This window comes from Glycine max, chromosome 17, assembly GCF_000004515.6.
Source record: "Glycine max cultivar Williams 82 chromosome 17, Glycine_max_v4.0, whole genome shotgun sequence".
Lineage (NCBI taxonomy): Eukaryota > Viridiplantae > Streptophyta > Magnoliopsida > Fabales > Fabaceae > Glycine > Glycine max.
Window position 1 is genome coordinate 4,369,088 of NC_038253.2, and position 14,607 is coordinate 4,383,694.

The 14,607-nt window shown below is 35.0% G+C and overlaps 2 protein-coding genes across 12 annotated transcripts in view; one reads left to right on the forward strand and one right to left on the reverse strand.

Annotated features, from left to right (window-relative positions):
• Positions 1–4,956, forward strand: LOC100785909 (choline monooxygenase, chloroplastic). Of its 4 annotated transcripts, none has more exons than XM_014769808.3 (10): positions 1–314; positions 1,960–2,005; positions 2,237–2,372; positions 2,598–2,696; positions 2,786–2,998; positions 3,205–3,300; positions 3,594–3,715; positions 3,860–3,953; positions 4,470–4,520; positions 4,598–4,956. In XM_014769808.3, the coding sequence occupies exons 1-10, from the start codon at positions 29–31 to the stop codon at positions 4,733–4,735; spliced, it is 1,281 nt and encodes a 426-aa protein (XP_014625294.1). In that variant the 5' UTR covers positions 1–28; the 3' UTR covers positions 4,736–4,956. The 4 variants fall into 4 exon arrangements, with proteins under 4 accessions (XP_014625294.1, XP_014625295.1, XP_006600473.1 ...); XM_014769809.3 differs by having other exon boundaries at positions 2,598–2,690; XM_006600410.4 differs by having other exon boundaries at positions 2–314; positions 2,622–2,690.
• Positions 4,518–14,607, reverse strand: part of LOC100790157 (calcium-transporting ATPase 8, plasma membrane-type) — a 26,320-nt gene continuing 16,230 nt past the window's right edge. For 6 of the 8 annotated variants that reach the window (XM_006600406.4, XM_014769805.3, XM_006600407.4 and 3 more), the window contains 22 exons: positions 14,478–14,561; positions 14,316–14,398; positions 13,800–13,908; positions 13,621–13,676; positions 13,201–13,243; positions 13,035–13,118; positions 12,539–12,679; positions 12,367–12,432; positions 12,182–12,280; positions 11,922–12,032; positions 11,514–11,684; positions 10,955–11,014; positions 9,191–9,355; positions 9,000–9,116; positions 8,556–8,654; positions 8,164–8,301; positions 7,970–8,070; positions 7,557–7,602; positions 7,245–7,379; positions 6,674–6,781; positions 6,118–6,209; positions 5,489–5,904 (listed from right to left, as the gene is read on the reverse strand). In XM_006600406.4, the coding sequence (XP_006600469.1) occupies positions 5,814–5,904; positions 6,118–6,209; positions 6,674–6,781; positions 7,245–7,379; positions 7,557–7,602; positions 7,970–8,070; positions 8,164–8,301; positions 8,556–8,654; positions 9,000–9,116; positions 9,191–9,355; positions 10,955–11,014; positions 11,514–11,684; positions 11,922–12,032; positions 12,182–12,280; positions 12,367–12,432; positions 12,539–12,679; positions 13,035–13,118; positions 13,201–13,243; positions 13,621–13,676; positions 13,800–13,908; positions 14,316–14,398; positions 14,478–14,561 (2,199 nt within the window). In that variant the 3' untranslated portion in view covers positions 5,489–5,813. Of the gene's footprint in view, positions 4,724–5,085; positions 5,222–5,488; positions 5,905–6,117; positions 6,210–6,673; positions 6,782–7,244; positions 7,380–7,556; positions 7,603–7,969; positions 8,071–8,163; positions 8,302–8,555; positions 8,655–8,999; positions 9,117–9,190; positions 9,356–10,954; positions 11,015–11,513; positions 11,685–11,921; positions 12,033–12,181; positions 12,281–12,366; positions 12,433–12,538; positions 12,680–13,034; positions 13,119–13,200; positions 13,244–13,620; positions 13,677–13,799; positions 13,909–14,315; positions 14,399–14,477; positions 14,562–14,607 lie in introns of those variants that run through there. The other 2 variants (XR_419009.4, XR_001385771.3) reach the window with 2 other exon arrangements.

Here is a 14,607-nt window from a genome sequence, read left to right on the forward strand (position 1 = left end):
CGGCAGAAACAAAGTCAAAGGAACACAAATGCAGATGCAAATGGCGATGAACATTCAGCTGACACCTTTTATTTCTAATCCCCGACAAGGACAACTCCTGAACCTTAATTTTCCAAACAAACATTCAACACTCACTTGTTGCGCTATTCGTAATTCAGACCTCAAACTATCTCAGACTCAGAGACTTGTCCATCACTTCAATCCCAAAACTCCCATAGAGGAAGCCGTTACTCCCCCAACATCATGGTACACTCATCCCTCTTTCTTCCACCTTGAGCTCGATCGTGTCTTCTACAGAGGCTGGCAAGTTGTGGGTCAGTTTTTTTCTACCCAAAAATTCAACCTTTTTTCCCTTCTTTTTTTGGGTATTTTTGTTTTGCTTTTTCGACCATGCTAGGAATACAAAGGAAAACAAATTGTGTAGATGTAGAATTTGAAATCCAATAATTAGTTTGAACGGTTGAAAAGAAGAAGAAAAATGGGTTTATTTATTTTTATGGTGTATTGTATGGTGACATACCTTTGCAGGAAAGAAAGATGATTGCTCATGGCATGAATTTGAGTATATTACTTACTTGAGGAATACAAGCAGCAGTCTCTTTAATACTTTCCCTTTCTTTGATTAAAATTTATTAAAAATCATCAATTTGATAGGATTCATTTTTCATTTAATATAAATCAAGAGAGATAATCATTAAATGATAAATAAAACTACCAAAAATGGTGCTTTCCAATAATTTATAAATAATCATAGAGAACATCTTAAAAAGAGATTGTCAGAGAGAATGTTGCTAACATTTTTCTTAATTGCATTGCAGTTGGAGGTCCACTTCATCTACGTTTTTGTGACAATTAGTTTCATTTGTATTCTATAGCTCAAATGGTTTATTTGGTCCTTTATTTTTATTTTTTTCAGTTTAGTCCGTTAGTAATTTTCAAATACCAGCAGCTAATAAATTTCACAACGAAAAAAATAAGAAACAAAACTTTGCTGATTCGACTTCAAGTTAACAAAAACCTTCTCAGCACTATCCATGTCCCCAATTTTTGCATACATATACCAAGCAACCAGTTACATTCTTTTGGTTGATAAAAAAACATCCCTTTCCCCTCTTAGCACAGACACCCAATATGCTGTACAAGGACACAAAATCAACATGAATCCCTTTTCTCAACATGAGTCTAAACAATTCTGCAGCTTCCTTGACTTGATTTGTCTGTGCCAATCCACCCATCATGGTAGTAAAATTAACCTTGACCACACTTAGCATTAAGCTCACACTTAGCATACATGAACAAAAGAGCATTAATGACATATAAATTACTTTCAATAGTCAAGACCAACCTTGACCACAACCCCATGATTTCTCCTGCCACGGCCTGCATCCAACAAAGTAGGTTATGTGAGAGGGTTTAATTCCATCCAGCATCATTGAATAGTAGGTATAATTTTGCTGTGACAAGAAATTAGAGGTTGTGATTTACAATTTGGGAAAACGGGATTAGGTTTCTTGAAGGATGAAACATTGTGTCACGAGCAACATTAATATTGCGCTGCTGTTTTTTTTTCTTTCTATTTTTGGTTTTGTGGCGGCTTTTAACGGCTGCTATTAGAATATTATTAATGGTGTTAACGTAAAACTGACTGAAGAACCATTTTGAATCAATTAAAAAGATAAGATAAAGGACTAAAATGAACTTTTAAAAAGATAAAGAATTAAACTGAAAAAAAAAAAAGACAAATGACCGGTCATTTGGCCTATTTTATATGTAGTGGATGTAAACCATTATCTCTATTTGCACATATGATCCTTCCTGTTTGGAAGTAAAACTAGGGAGTAAAAGATACTAGTTCTAGACATTGCTAAGTGCTAATTGAATTATGTTCTTCTACAATGAATCTTATGGGATTTTTTGCCAGCCAAAAATTCTCAAGTTTCACTCAATTTTTATAACCAGGATCCACAGAGCAGATAAAGGATCCCCGTGACTATTTCACTGGAAGGTTTTCTTTTTAATCCATCTATTTTGTCTCAAACAGAAATGCATAGACTCCAGTTCATATTGTAATTTGTTGTATTTACATATGTTGTTAATGAAGTTGTCTAACTGCAGCTCCATTTGGTTCTTGGAAGGGGAAAAGGATATTTAGGAGAGTGACTTAAAAAGTTGCCCACTCTATTCATGTTCTTTTCTTCCAAGCTTCTGAGAACCAATTGGAGATTAAATGTTGCAGACTAGGAGATGTGGAATATGTGGTCTGTCGAGATGATAGTGGCATTGTCCGTGCCTTTCACAATGTCTGTCGTCATCATGCTTCTCTTCTTGCTTATGGAAGTGGAAAGAAGTCCTGCTTTGTCTGCCCTTATCATGTGAGTTTACCAACAGTACTAAATACTCATATTAGCATTTATTTTTATTCTATGGTCTATAGATCTCCCCTCCTTTTTTATATTTCAATCCTTGTGAGGTTGAAAGCACAATTGTAAAGCTTTCCTTCATGGGTAATGCTTGTTAATTTGTTATCATGATCTGATCCTTTCTCATTATAGGTTTCTATTTTTACTTCCTTTTTTTTCTTTGTTTTGGAAAATTAGATATTAAAAGACAGATTTCTGCAGGGGTGGACATATGGATTCAATGGAGCACTTCTCAAGGCAACTAGAATATCAGGAATGCGAAATTTCAATGTAAATGTATGCAGATATGTTATATGATTAGTTACTTGTAGTATATATTTCGCAGAGGGAAAATGTCGACTGATTTCTGTGACCATGAAGGGTAGGATTTTGGCCTTTTGCCAATGAAAGTAGCTACCTGGGGACCTTTTGTTCTTCTCAATTTGGAAAAAGAGAATCTTTCTAAGAAGGAAGTTGATAGCCATAATGTGTCAAAGGAATGGCTTGGTAGCTCTTCAGAAATACTGAGTACCAATGGAGTTGATTCTTCACTAAGTTATGTTTGTAGACGTGAATACACAATTGAATGCAATTGGAAGGTGAGAATTGACTCTCTGCTTCAATAGATTTTTTTTCCCTGAAAGTTACATTTATTACTTGGGGTACAATTTCATTTTCTTTATGATTATGTGAACGAAAATTTTGCCAGGTTTTTTTTATTATTATTATTATACACAATGTAATTTATTTTTATGTATGATTCAAGGTGCTAAAACTTTGGTAATTTTGGGGTCTCCTTTTGCAGGTATTCTGTGATAACTACTTAGATGGTGGCTATCATGTGCCATATGCACATAAAGGCCTTGCATCTGGTCTTAAGCTGGACTCCTATTCTATCACAGTATGCTTCTGTGCTATCTTTTATAAAATCTCTTTATTTTACATGCTATTGAACTGTAGCATGAAAAATCCAGTCATGTAGATGTTTTTTTAATCCCTTGTTACATGTAACTTTCATCCTTTTATGCTCCAACCAAAATAAATAATTCTCTTTATCTTCCTAGATCAGTATATTATCCAAAATAATTTGCTCCAGTGAGCTAAAATTATATAACACTTTTGGAACTGGATTTTTAGTAGTTCTTTGATACCAGAGATTGCTTATGTACTAAAGGATGGTTATGAGTGAGACAGATGTTTGAAAGGGTTAGCATCCAAAGTTGTGAAGGCAGCTCAGAGAAAAACAAAGGGAATTATGATCGACTTGGAAGAAAAGCTATATATGCTTTTGTTTACCCTAACTTCATGATAAATAGGTGCTTGCTTTGTTGTTTAGGCAATTGGTTGATCAATTTTTTAGTCATTTATTGATTTAAACAAGCTTTTTTGGTATATTCCCTGTATTTATTTTTTGCAAATTAGCATGCTTTCATAACTTGGGGTGTTTGCTGCCTTGATAGGTATGGACCTTGGATGGACACCAATCTTGTGGTTCCACTAGGACCCAACAAATGTCAAGTAATATTTGACTACTATCTTGAACATTCTCTGAAGGTAATTTCTTGTTATTTAAGCATATGCCTGATATTATCTCTAAATTGACTTGGTGTTAACTTACTACACTATCGACCCCATTGTACCCATTGCATATCTGTATATGGGGTTAATTATGAAGAAAAAAGCCACCATTAGGGGCTTCAGCGGGAAAGAGTTGTTGGTTAATGAATAGGGTATGGAATGTTAGGACATGAGAAGTTCAGATCTTTGCTGACATACTTTGAATGACTTAATGGAAATATTAAAACCACACATCATCTTGCTTTGATGGATTCTGTGTATAACATAGTGAAGCCTCGAGACTTTAATTAATATATTGTTTTCAAGAAATTAATTCACGATTTATGCTCATATTGATGGCTCCATTCTCAAAAGGATTGAGCCTTTTAGTTTCTGGGTTTTCACTCCACAAATTACCGAGGTTAGAAAATAAATAAATACTTATAAAAACAATTGCAGTCAATTTAAAACACTAACGCAGTAACGCCTACTGCCTTCTCTTTTACTGAGCAGGATGACAAAGATTTCATAGAAAAAAGTTTACAAGATAGTGAGAAAGTGCAGGTAAAAAGCATTGGCTTTACAGGGTTGATTAAATCTTCAAGTTGCAATATACCCACATTTGGTTGTTGTATGAGCAGATAGAAGATATTGTGTTGTGTGAAGGTGTCCAGAAGGGCCTCCAGTCCCCAGCATATCGTGTGGGCAGATATGCTCCAACGGTTGAGCAGGCCATGCACCATTTTCATTGTCTGCTCTATGAAAACCTTGCAAAATAAATCCCCGTCAGTGACATGTAATTATACCTTTTAAGAGTAAAAAATGTCACGTGAAAATTGGTCAAGACTATATCTAGTCCGAAACCATGTAATAGTTTGTTGTCAATTTAAGATAATAAAATAATAAACTACTGCTGCAATCAATAAGCAGAGACATACTTGCACTGGGTGTTTGGCTGAATATGAAATTGATGGGTGTTGTGTAAATACACCATTTGTGAGTATTCTGTTATTTTAATCAGTCTCTCGAAGTTGACATATCACAGGCTTGTCTGACAGACTTGCAATAGTTGTGGCCTTACAAATCTCTTGCTGAACTTATTAGCTGTTTGGAATTACCGAGGATCATTGTGATTGTTGTGTAATTCAAATTTGCTGGCGTCAATAGGACATGTTTTATTCTTCCAGTTTAAATTATGGCCATGCGGACTGGGGGAACTAATGCTTAAAAATATCAGATCTCCTAAGATTGAAAAATTGGCGTACCTGAGAATTATTGTACAGTAAAAATATCAGATCTTACGTTTTTTCAAATTATATTACTCTTTATTTTTTCTTTGTTCACATTTCAATTGCTTTTCTCAAAATCTAATTACTTCTAAAATCATCTTAATTTTTTCCTTATTTTTTTTAATTAATTATACCCAACATCCTCATAATTGGGTATATCTACTTAAATATTTTTTCTTTGTTTTCCAAATTTTATCTAAATTTAAAAATACACGTAAAAGGCGTAATAAGATAGAAGCTAAATTGAAACAACGAATTGGAAGGAATTATCATACATCTCTGCAACTCGTCAAATATACGAAAATATAAATCAGCGTTTGTCAAACTGAAAATACACTGGTGGTAAAAAAAGACTAGCTGAAATTCCTCGCATATGATAAATCTAACCTTGTTAGGACCTAAGTATAAAGCAAATCCAACTTTTGTATGGATCTGTAGAATCTCTGTACAACTAACTAGTATACTATTTTCCATCACCAAGGATGTAGTTAAACCTGTCAATAAATGAGACGGACGGGAGAGTGAATCAGCAAAGACTCTGCTGAGAAGCCTCAGATTCCATCCTTCTTTAATTTTGTCTACGAAGACATTTTCGGAAAAAGTTACTGAGTTCTGCCTCTGGTACTGGTATCAATTTTCCTACCACAGCAAGAGGCCAGCTGAGGAATGGGGAGCAGGGGAAGAATCAGTTAGCATGCTCGCACAGTTCAAGTACTCTAGTCTATATTAGCATAAATGCATCATTATCCTTCGAGTTATACATATACATACAGTATTAAAAACAATCAAGGCCCTCCCAAACATCCATCAAATGCAATCTCAAACAAAAACTCATCGGAGAAGAAAATAGCATACAAAGATCACCAACTGACCTGATAAATGCTATAATAACTGAAATGAGCCACTGCTTCCAATTAAGCTTGGCTGTTTTAGTGAACTTCCCGAGATATTCAATGATGACAATCTGAAAAAGAGTAACAAAGTTTATGGTAGCCCTACCTATATGTTGTAAGTAAAAGCAAACGACTAGAGAAGACTTCTAACATGACTAACTAGCGTGCTTCAACACTATGGGCCTCCTGTTAAAGTAAACCCCAGAAGGGAGAGGAGGAATAAGGGCAGTTTGGGAAGTGAAGTGGAGAAATATGTTCTGCATGTCTCAAACAGAGGGGATACTAAGCAGCAGGATATTGGAGAGGATGACGCAGCAAGCATGAGTGGGGCGTGAGGGTGAATTTGAAGGGAGGTGCAGGGGGTACCATCATTTGGGGTCACTAATGCCAGGGGGCAGTGAAGGCACTAATTCTCTTGGCAGTTTTTGTTTTACCTTTCTGCATCTAAATTTTCTACTATTTCCATTGTAACCAGAACCTGGTTCTCTGCAATTTTCCTACCGTTTCTATAGTAATATCAGTATCTATTGCTAACCTGAAGCACAACAGTTATTCCTACTATCCCCATGAAGAGGTAGTTTCTTGTGACTCCCTTGAATATGTTGAATTTATCAGGCTTTCGGGCATTAAATTCATTAAAGACCTGCAGTTTTGGAAGAATATTTTCTTTGTCATCATTTAAATGAAAAAAAAAAGAAGTGTAATTACAAGATGGCTACCAATATAACTACAAATACAAGGTGAGGAATGAATTGGAAATGAATCCACAACCTTTTTCTGACATCAAAAAGATTTAGCAGCAACGAAAAACAGAGGAATCCAACATTGATACACGAGTAACCAATATGAAAATGGAAAAGAAAATATGAAAGAAAACGTGGTAGACTTTATTAGGGATTGTAAATTCACCATGAGCTTAATCACAACTACTATAGAAAATAAAGATGATAATTTTCATCTTTAAAAAGACATAGTAACTTCCTTTGTTCTATAATTTGGTTTCCAATTAAGGTATAAATAGAAAAAATTAAATATGAAATGTAGTGGCCTGCCACTGAACTTAGAGCTTTATAATTTCCCATTAATTGGTGACGAGAAGAACTTACTTGACAAAGAACAAATGCATTAAATATCAGAGAGTTCTTCACTTTGATTGCAGGGCGGTTGGGCTCATCCCTCAAAGCCAGTAAGCTCACACCTCGGAAATTAAGTATAAGCAAGACGGACACTTGGTACATAGCCTGAAAGATTCCAGCCATTATTGATGATTTAGAGACAGCAGAAATAATAAGCATAAGCAATGTATTACAGTTTTAACATTCATTTGCTAGTTGTTTGTGACTTGGTCCACATCAAGATAAAATCCCTGTCAGCTCCAATGACCACAGGGGCGCTACTAAATGAGAAACAGAATTCACCTGTATCAGCAGATTCCTCCACATAATATTTGATACAAGAGGTTCTCTGTACAGCAAAAAAGATACAGTCAATTTCATAACACAAAAACCATTAAAAAAAAAGGCACTGCATCTGATGTTCTGGTAATGGAGCTTCAACACTAGGATTGCCCACAAGCACATTATGTAAAATCCATGCAAGCTTAACCAATTCAGTATTCACTGGAATCTTTATATAGCTTTTGGCTGCTGATTATTTTGAGAGTGATTCACAAAACTTTTTACTGCATCAATGTTTTATTACTTGCTCACTTTAATTGTACCCTGCTGTTTCGGTATTTTGTGAAGGATATATATCACTTTGATCTTTTACATTATTCTTCTCTCTTTAATTTTCTTGCTTTCATAAAAAAAATGATGGAAAAAAAATTGACCTTCGACCCTTTGGACTTTGATCCATCAGGGAATCAGTTGGTGGTTCAGTTGCCAAGGCTAATGCTCCAAGAGTATCCATGATAAGATTTACCCAGAGAAGCTGTTGATAAATTAATGAAGGTATAGTTCATAAGGATAGCCTTCTGAATAAATGAGGGAGCACAAACCAGTTAGAGACAAATAGAAAGCAAACCTGTACTGTATTTAGTGGGATGTCACCGGTGGTAAATGCAGCAACAACATTTATAGCAAGTGCTGCTATATTGACTGTAAGCTGAAACTGGATAAATTTCTGAATATTTGCATATACAGACCGCCCCCATTTGACAACCTGAATTGGCGAAAGAAATTGAAAGGCAGTACCACTTATGCTTCAAACATCAATTCATAATCAGCTTACATAAAATAATATCAGGCTATGGGATACACCTTAATTCTATACCTCTCACAAAACAAAAAGTATTAAAAAAATTACAATTCTGCATTTCAAGTAATGCCAGAAATAGTCCTTCAAAAGGTAGATGTTAAACATGCATCATTTATAAGAACAGTTCAAAATCTTCCAAATAAGAAATGAGGACTAACCTTCACAACTGAAGCAAAATTGTCATCCAAAATAATGATATCAGAGCTCTCTTTAGCAACTTCTGTACCTTGGATACCCATTGCAAGACCAATATCGGCCTAAACTCCAAAAATAGAGTCACAAACACAACCATGAAAACAAAAACTAGTTCACATAATTTGAACCAAAAAATGTGTCAGAACAATAGATTCTAATAGAATATAAAATTAACACAGCAATAACAATGTTGACATCGGTCATACTCGCCTATTGTATCATTATAATTACTGTCATCATCTTAACATGTATCTAAGATAAAAATAAAAGCACATGCCTGAAAACATAAGTATTGGAAAAAACCCAAGTCCTATATAAGTGGGGGACAACCCTCATCCTATGAACTAGTTTTTGGGGTTGAGTTAAGTCCAAACCCACATCCTAAGAATAAGAAATGCTTTGCAAACCTCATGTAGTGCGGGAGCATCGTTTGTTCCATCTCCAGTTACAGCCACAACATGCCCCTTCCTCCTCAATGCTTGCACAAGCAAAAGCTTGTCATTAGGAGATGACCGTCCCATAACCTATTACATAGCATAGACACTTAATCTAGTTGTCCAAACAGTTACATCGCTAAGGCTTTATAGTTGGATTATACCAATATCTTTTCAACAATATCTGCTCTCCCTTCATCTGTCAAGGCACGAAATCTTTTTCCTTCAATGATGATTGGTTCTGTAGCATCAGAAATTGAACCAAGTATTCCACATTCCACAGCAATTGCTCTTGCAGTTTTAACGTTGTCACCAGTGACCATTTTTACCTGGGACAGAAATCCAAACCAAGCAAATTAGAACTTTTCATAAGAATAAAACTGCACATGCCTTGCATACTTTCTTAACCTAAACAGTGCTCATTTTGCATGATATTGAACATCAGATGAACCTATAATAGAAAAATTGGCCATTGCATTTTCGTCATATCAAAAGCAATGACAGATTTTTAAATATTAAAAAAATCAATTCACATAAAAGGTACCATAAGGGACTCACTAGTATCATAAATCCATTCTTTTACATCTAATAACTAGTGTGTCTAAAACCCCTGTAGTTCTGAAGGTTTACCCTCTACGAGAAACATAATAACTAAGTCTCAACATTCCACCATTAATAAGAATAGTTACGATAGATGCAAAGATTTAATAAATTGTACTGTAGTTTTTAATTCATGAAATTCATATTAATAAAATTAATTTAGATAGAATATATCAAGAAAAAATTAAGATCATTACATCTTATCTTCACCAGAGATGCTACCAAAATCATATAAAAATCTGATAGATATATAATTGGAATACAGCAAGATAAAACCATTGTTGCAGCTGAAACAGTGTGTCTCCATAAGTGCTGTCAGGGCCCTACTTACCCTGCTGGCAATTTCAGCAGCTTTTTACCAGCAATCAGCTCAGGTCACAGGGAAAGGGGGTGGGGTACTCTGGATTAGGTTGGGCATTGACTATTAGCATATCTGTGGTCTTACAAAATTAAAAACTGGATTGTCGAATTAAAGACATTACTGGATATGTGATTACAATAACCAGTGATTGTCCTGGAGAAGTGAAGTAGTGGACCAATGGGAAAGGAGCAGTAAGAAGGTTAAGTTAACTTCTGGGATGAATAGATTATGCCTAAGTCAGAGCCTGGTATTTCCCTACAGCATGTAGCGCAGGCTAAGGCCCCTCATCTCACCCAAGGTTTCTTCATATAAGGAATGCTAGCAGATTCATTGGCGGTTTCTGAATCTTATATTCTTGATGAGCATGTCAGACAATGAAGACTGTAGAGGATTATAACACATATGATGCTTACTAGCTCTTATTGTGATAAACAAAGAGAACCTTGCCCAATAATAGAAGCCTCAAGAGGAGCATGCAAAACTCTGTAAGCCTTGGTGATGTTACTTGACTATCCTCTAGTGGAACAATTTGGGGTTTCAATTTTCTCAAGACTCATAAGGAACAGCTTAGACAAAAGGAAGAGAGAGTTAATGCCACAGGGCATGTTTGGGTAAATATCTTAAATAAGCACTTATTCAATAAAATTAAATAATAGCTTATTCATCAGCTTGATTGTGAAACTAAAATAAGCTAAAAAGAGCTTATTTTGCAAATAGTATGGTGAGTCCCACCATTTTTAAAAACATTTCCATGCTCTTTTTCTCACACCAAACACCACAAATTAATTTCATCCTCTCCCCCCCTCCTATTTCCCTCTTACCAAACAACGGCTAAAAGTCATCAATGGGTGGAAACATTGGCCGCTTAGCAGTACAAATAGAGTACTATAACATGTATACTCGTCTCAATAACCACTGTCGCTTAATGGAACAAATGACTTTCAACATCAAAAGCATGTATTAATACCTCAACCCCAGCCTTTTGGCAAAGCTGCACTGCATCTTTGACACCAGGTCGACAAGGATCCTGCATTTCAATGTATAATGGGCATAAGACAAATAGTAAGAACATATTGAAATGATAGAAATTAATGTGTGGAAGTCATGCAACAAAATGAGTAAGAGTAGTGCTAGTGAGATTCAACATAAAACTAACAAAAAGGAAAAAAATGTGAGTATATAATATTAGACAAGAACACAATCAGGACGTATTAATACTGGTAACATAACAAAGATGACAATGCATTACGACTAAAGGGTTATAACTTGGAAGAATAGAAGGAGGACAAACAAAATAGCAAGGTTTGACAGTTACAGGCTTACAGCAGTTACTTAAAAGATAGATGGTGGGATGTAAGGCAAGAGGTATAATTCTGAGAAGATAACAATTGTGAACTGAGCATTAGCTCTATTCATAAAGGTTCATATATCAAAAACAGCTCCTTTCCATTCTTTCATTCTATGTGTTAACTCTCATTCATGGGTTCCCAACTCCATGACAATCTAATTTCTAGAGGAAATATTACCTTTAGGCCAATAATAGCCAATAAAACAAGATCATCCTCTGGTAATGACCAGTGAGCAAGTTCTTCCTCACTAGTTGGAACATTCTTCATTTCATATGATCTATAGGCAATCGCAACACAACGTAGACTATCAGCAGCCATATCTTCAATAGCTTTTTTAAAAGTTGACATCTGCGAGCCAGAAAAATTTAATTAAGAGAACATTATCAAAATCAGTCAAAAACAAGAATCAAATTCCATCCAACAGTTCATGTAATACTTGTATTTGCTTTTTATTTCATGAGTGTATGTAATGATAAAAGATACAGAAAAGAGGAGTCATAATAGGAAAACTTAGCAAAAATTCTATTAAGATATACCAATGCCTTTGCTTAACTATTGATCTAAATATTTAACTATTTCCTCAACCTTTGCTTCATCCATCTCCACCAACTGATCATTAGCATCAAAATACCGTGTACAGCAAGCTAGGACTATCTCAGCAGCACCTTTCCAATGTATATGGACTTCAGAGTCAGACTGCGGAAAAGTATAAAATTATTAGCAATAGTGGTCTGGATGACAAACAAAATATAGTACATTATTATATAATATATTAGCTCCCTAATCAGTTTAGAACAGAAGCAAAAAATTTACATATTTGAATTAAAATGGCAACAAGCTATTACCACCCATGTTGCAACTCCTCCTCGCTTTTTGTCTGAATTGAATGGGAATACATGAATAATTGATGACTTTGATCTGGCAGTGTCAAAATTCATCCCAAGCTGAAATTTGATCTAACACTCATAACTAGTTGTAATTGCATAAAACTCCTTAAAATGAAGTTGAAATTTTAAGTTTCAAAAAAGACCTTAACTCCCCACTCTAATATTGCCTTTTCTGTTGGTGATCCAGAAATCTCAACATCATTACCACCCTGTTATGAATAGAATCATTCATAAAGTAGTAATTATTTTTTTTTTTGGGGGGGCGGGGGGGGGGGGGGGGGGGGGACTGAGCAAAGTAACACATTTCTATCATACCTCAGGGATATATACACTTCCATTAGTGTTCTGTGCAACACCTTCAATCAGCAAAGAGCAGAGCATACGAGAGAACTGTGATACATCATGAGGATCAGCAATCTTCTTCCCACCACCAATCCAAGCCTCAACCACAGTCATCTATCTCAGAATTTAGGTGAAATTAAAATTTGCTGGACACATTATTATCTTCATCAACGCCAACAGAAATAAACTACTTCCTAAAACTATTTGCCCAAAATAAATAGTTAATGATCAACCCTCAGACCGTGATCCATTGCCTATTTGTGTTAGTTTGATAAGATATCACATTGACAGGTTAGTTGAAATTCTTAACTCCTAATCTTACAAGTTGATATGTTTCCTACTTGACATAAGTTGGGAAGCACATATGCCACAATAGAATTAAAATATTTGCAACAAGTGCTCTCCAACAAGTATGTGTAGCTTACCATAAATATTATAAATAGGGTTTCAATACTGAATCAGAACTAACCTGATTCATAGTCAATGTTCCAGTCTTATCACTGCAAATGGTTGTGGCTGACCCCATTGTCTCACAGGCAGAAAGCCTCCTCACCTGCAATTCAATGTGTTATATCAAACAGCATTTCTCAAATAGATATGCCAAAATCCTATAGCACAAACAAAAGTTGGCATACCAAAGCTTTATCTGCCATCATTTTTTTCATTGAGTAGGCAAGTCTATAAAATAGTTGATGTGAAACAGTGTTAGTAGAGAGAAATAAGATTTAAAGAGAGAGAGAGAAATATCGTAGATATTAAAGACCATATTGACAATCTAAAATGGATAGAATAGAGATAATGGGTAGCATCATATAATGATAAGAAAATAAAATTGAAATTAAAAAAAAAAGCCATAAGATAGAAAAATGTCAGAAAATCTACATTGGACCAATATTGGGTACACTCATTAAAAGAATTAAGGATCAAATCTATATATCATATTAAAGTACAAGGACAATGATATTGTTATACATAATGTGCAGTAGCAGCAATGTTAATGTTATCACATATCCATCAAGACTAGGTAAAATCTAGATAAAAATTATCAAACTTACGTTAAGGTAACTGCTAAAGGCAGCCCTTCAGGCACTGCAACCACTACAATGGTGACCTGCATATTCAACGGATTACAACCACCTCAGTTATTAATGTTATAGCTTGTCAAAGTTTATGAACATTTATCTGCAAAGGATCATATATGTTCAGGCAGTCTAGTACTTATCAATGCGCATACCGCGATAGTGAATATCTTAATTACTCCATCAATAGCATCACCAACTTTGGTCTTGCCCGCTATAAATTGAACACTTCCATCTGGGTTTCTAGTGTGCCCAGAGAAATATCTGTGCTTATAGGTTGCCATTTCAGAAAAATGTTCAAAAAAAATTAAATTGCAAATTATACACTTCAACTTTGACCATTTGGCAAATAATCCTGTGATTTCCTGGTTGGCAAGTAACATGCTTAAACTTTCAAATTTCAATATATGGCAAATAACCAATATTAATTTTGGCAATTAACTCAACAAATGGAAAATTACCCTTGCTTTCAATTTTGGTAGTTAACCAAATGAGTTAGTAGAGAATAAACCATATGCTTAAATTTAAGCAGGTTTTGACAGAACTGAAATCCCAAGGGATGTTAACTACAAAGAATACACCACAGGGTTCTATTTGATACAGGGTCAGAGTTAAAGATTTGCAATTTAAACTAAAATACAATTAAATCATAGAAAGAAACAGATAGAAACCTGGCCAGTAGCACCATCAGAACAACGACAGCCACAGAGAGTCCAACGATACCAATTAAGGTAGCAAGACCATTTAAGCGTACCTATATTGAGAACTTTATATAGGTTAACATACTATTAGAAGCAGAAAATAAAAAAACAAACTGCATGTAAAAAGGGGACCTGCAAAGGAGTTTCTTCACCATTGTCTTCTGAAATGCTGGCCATTAGAAGCCCCCATTCAGTATTAATACCAACAGCTGTTACCTGAGGAAGGAGAGCAACCAACAAAGAAACATCAGGAAAAAAATCT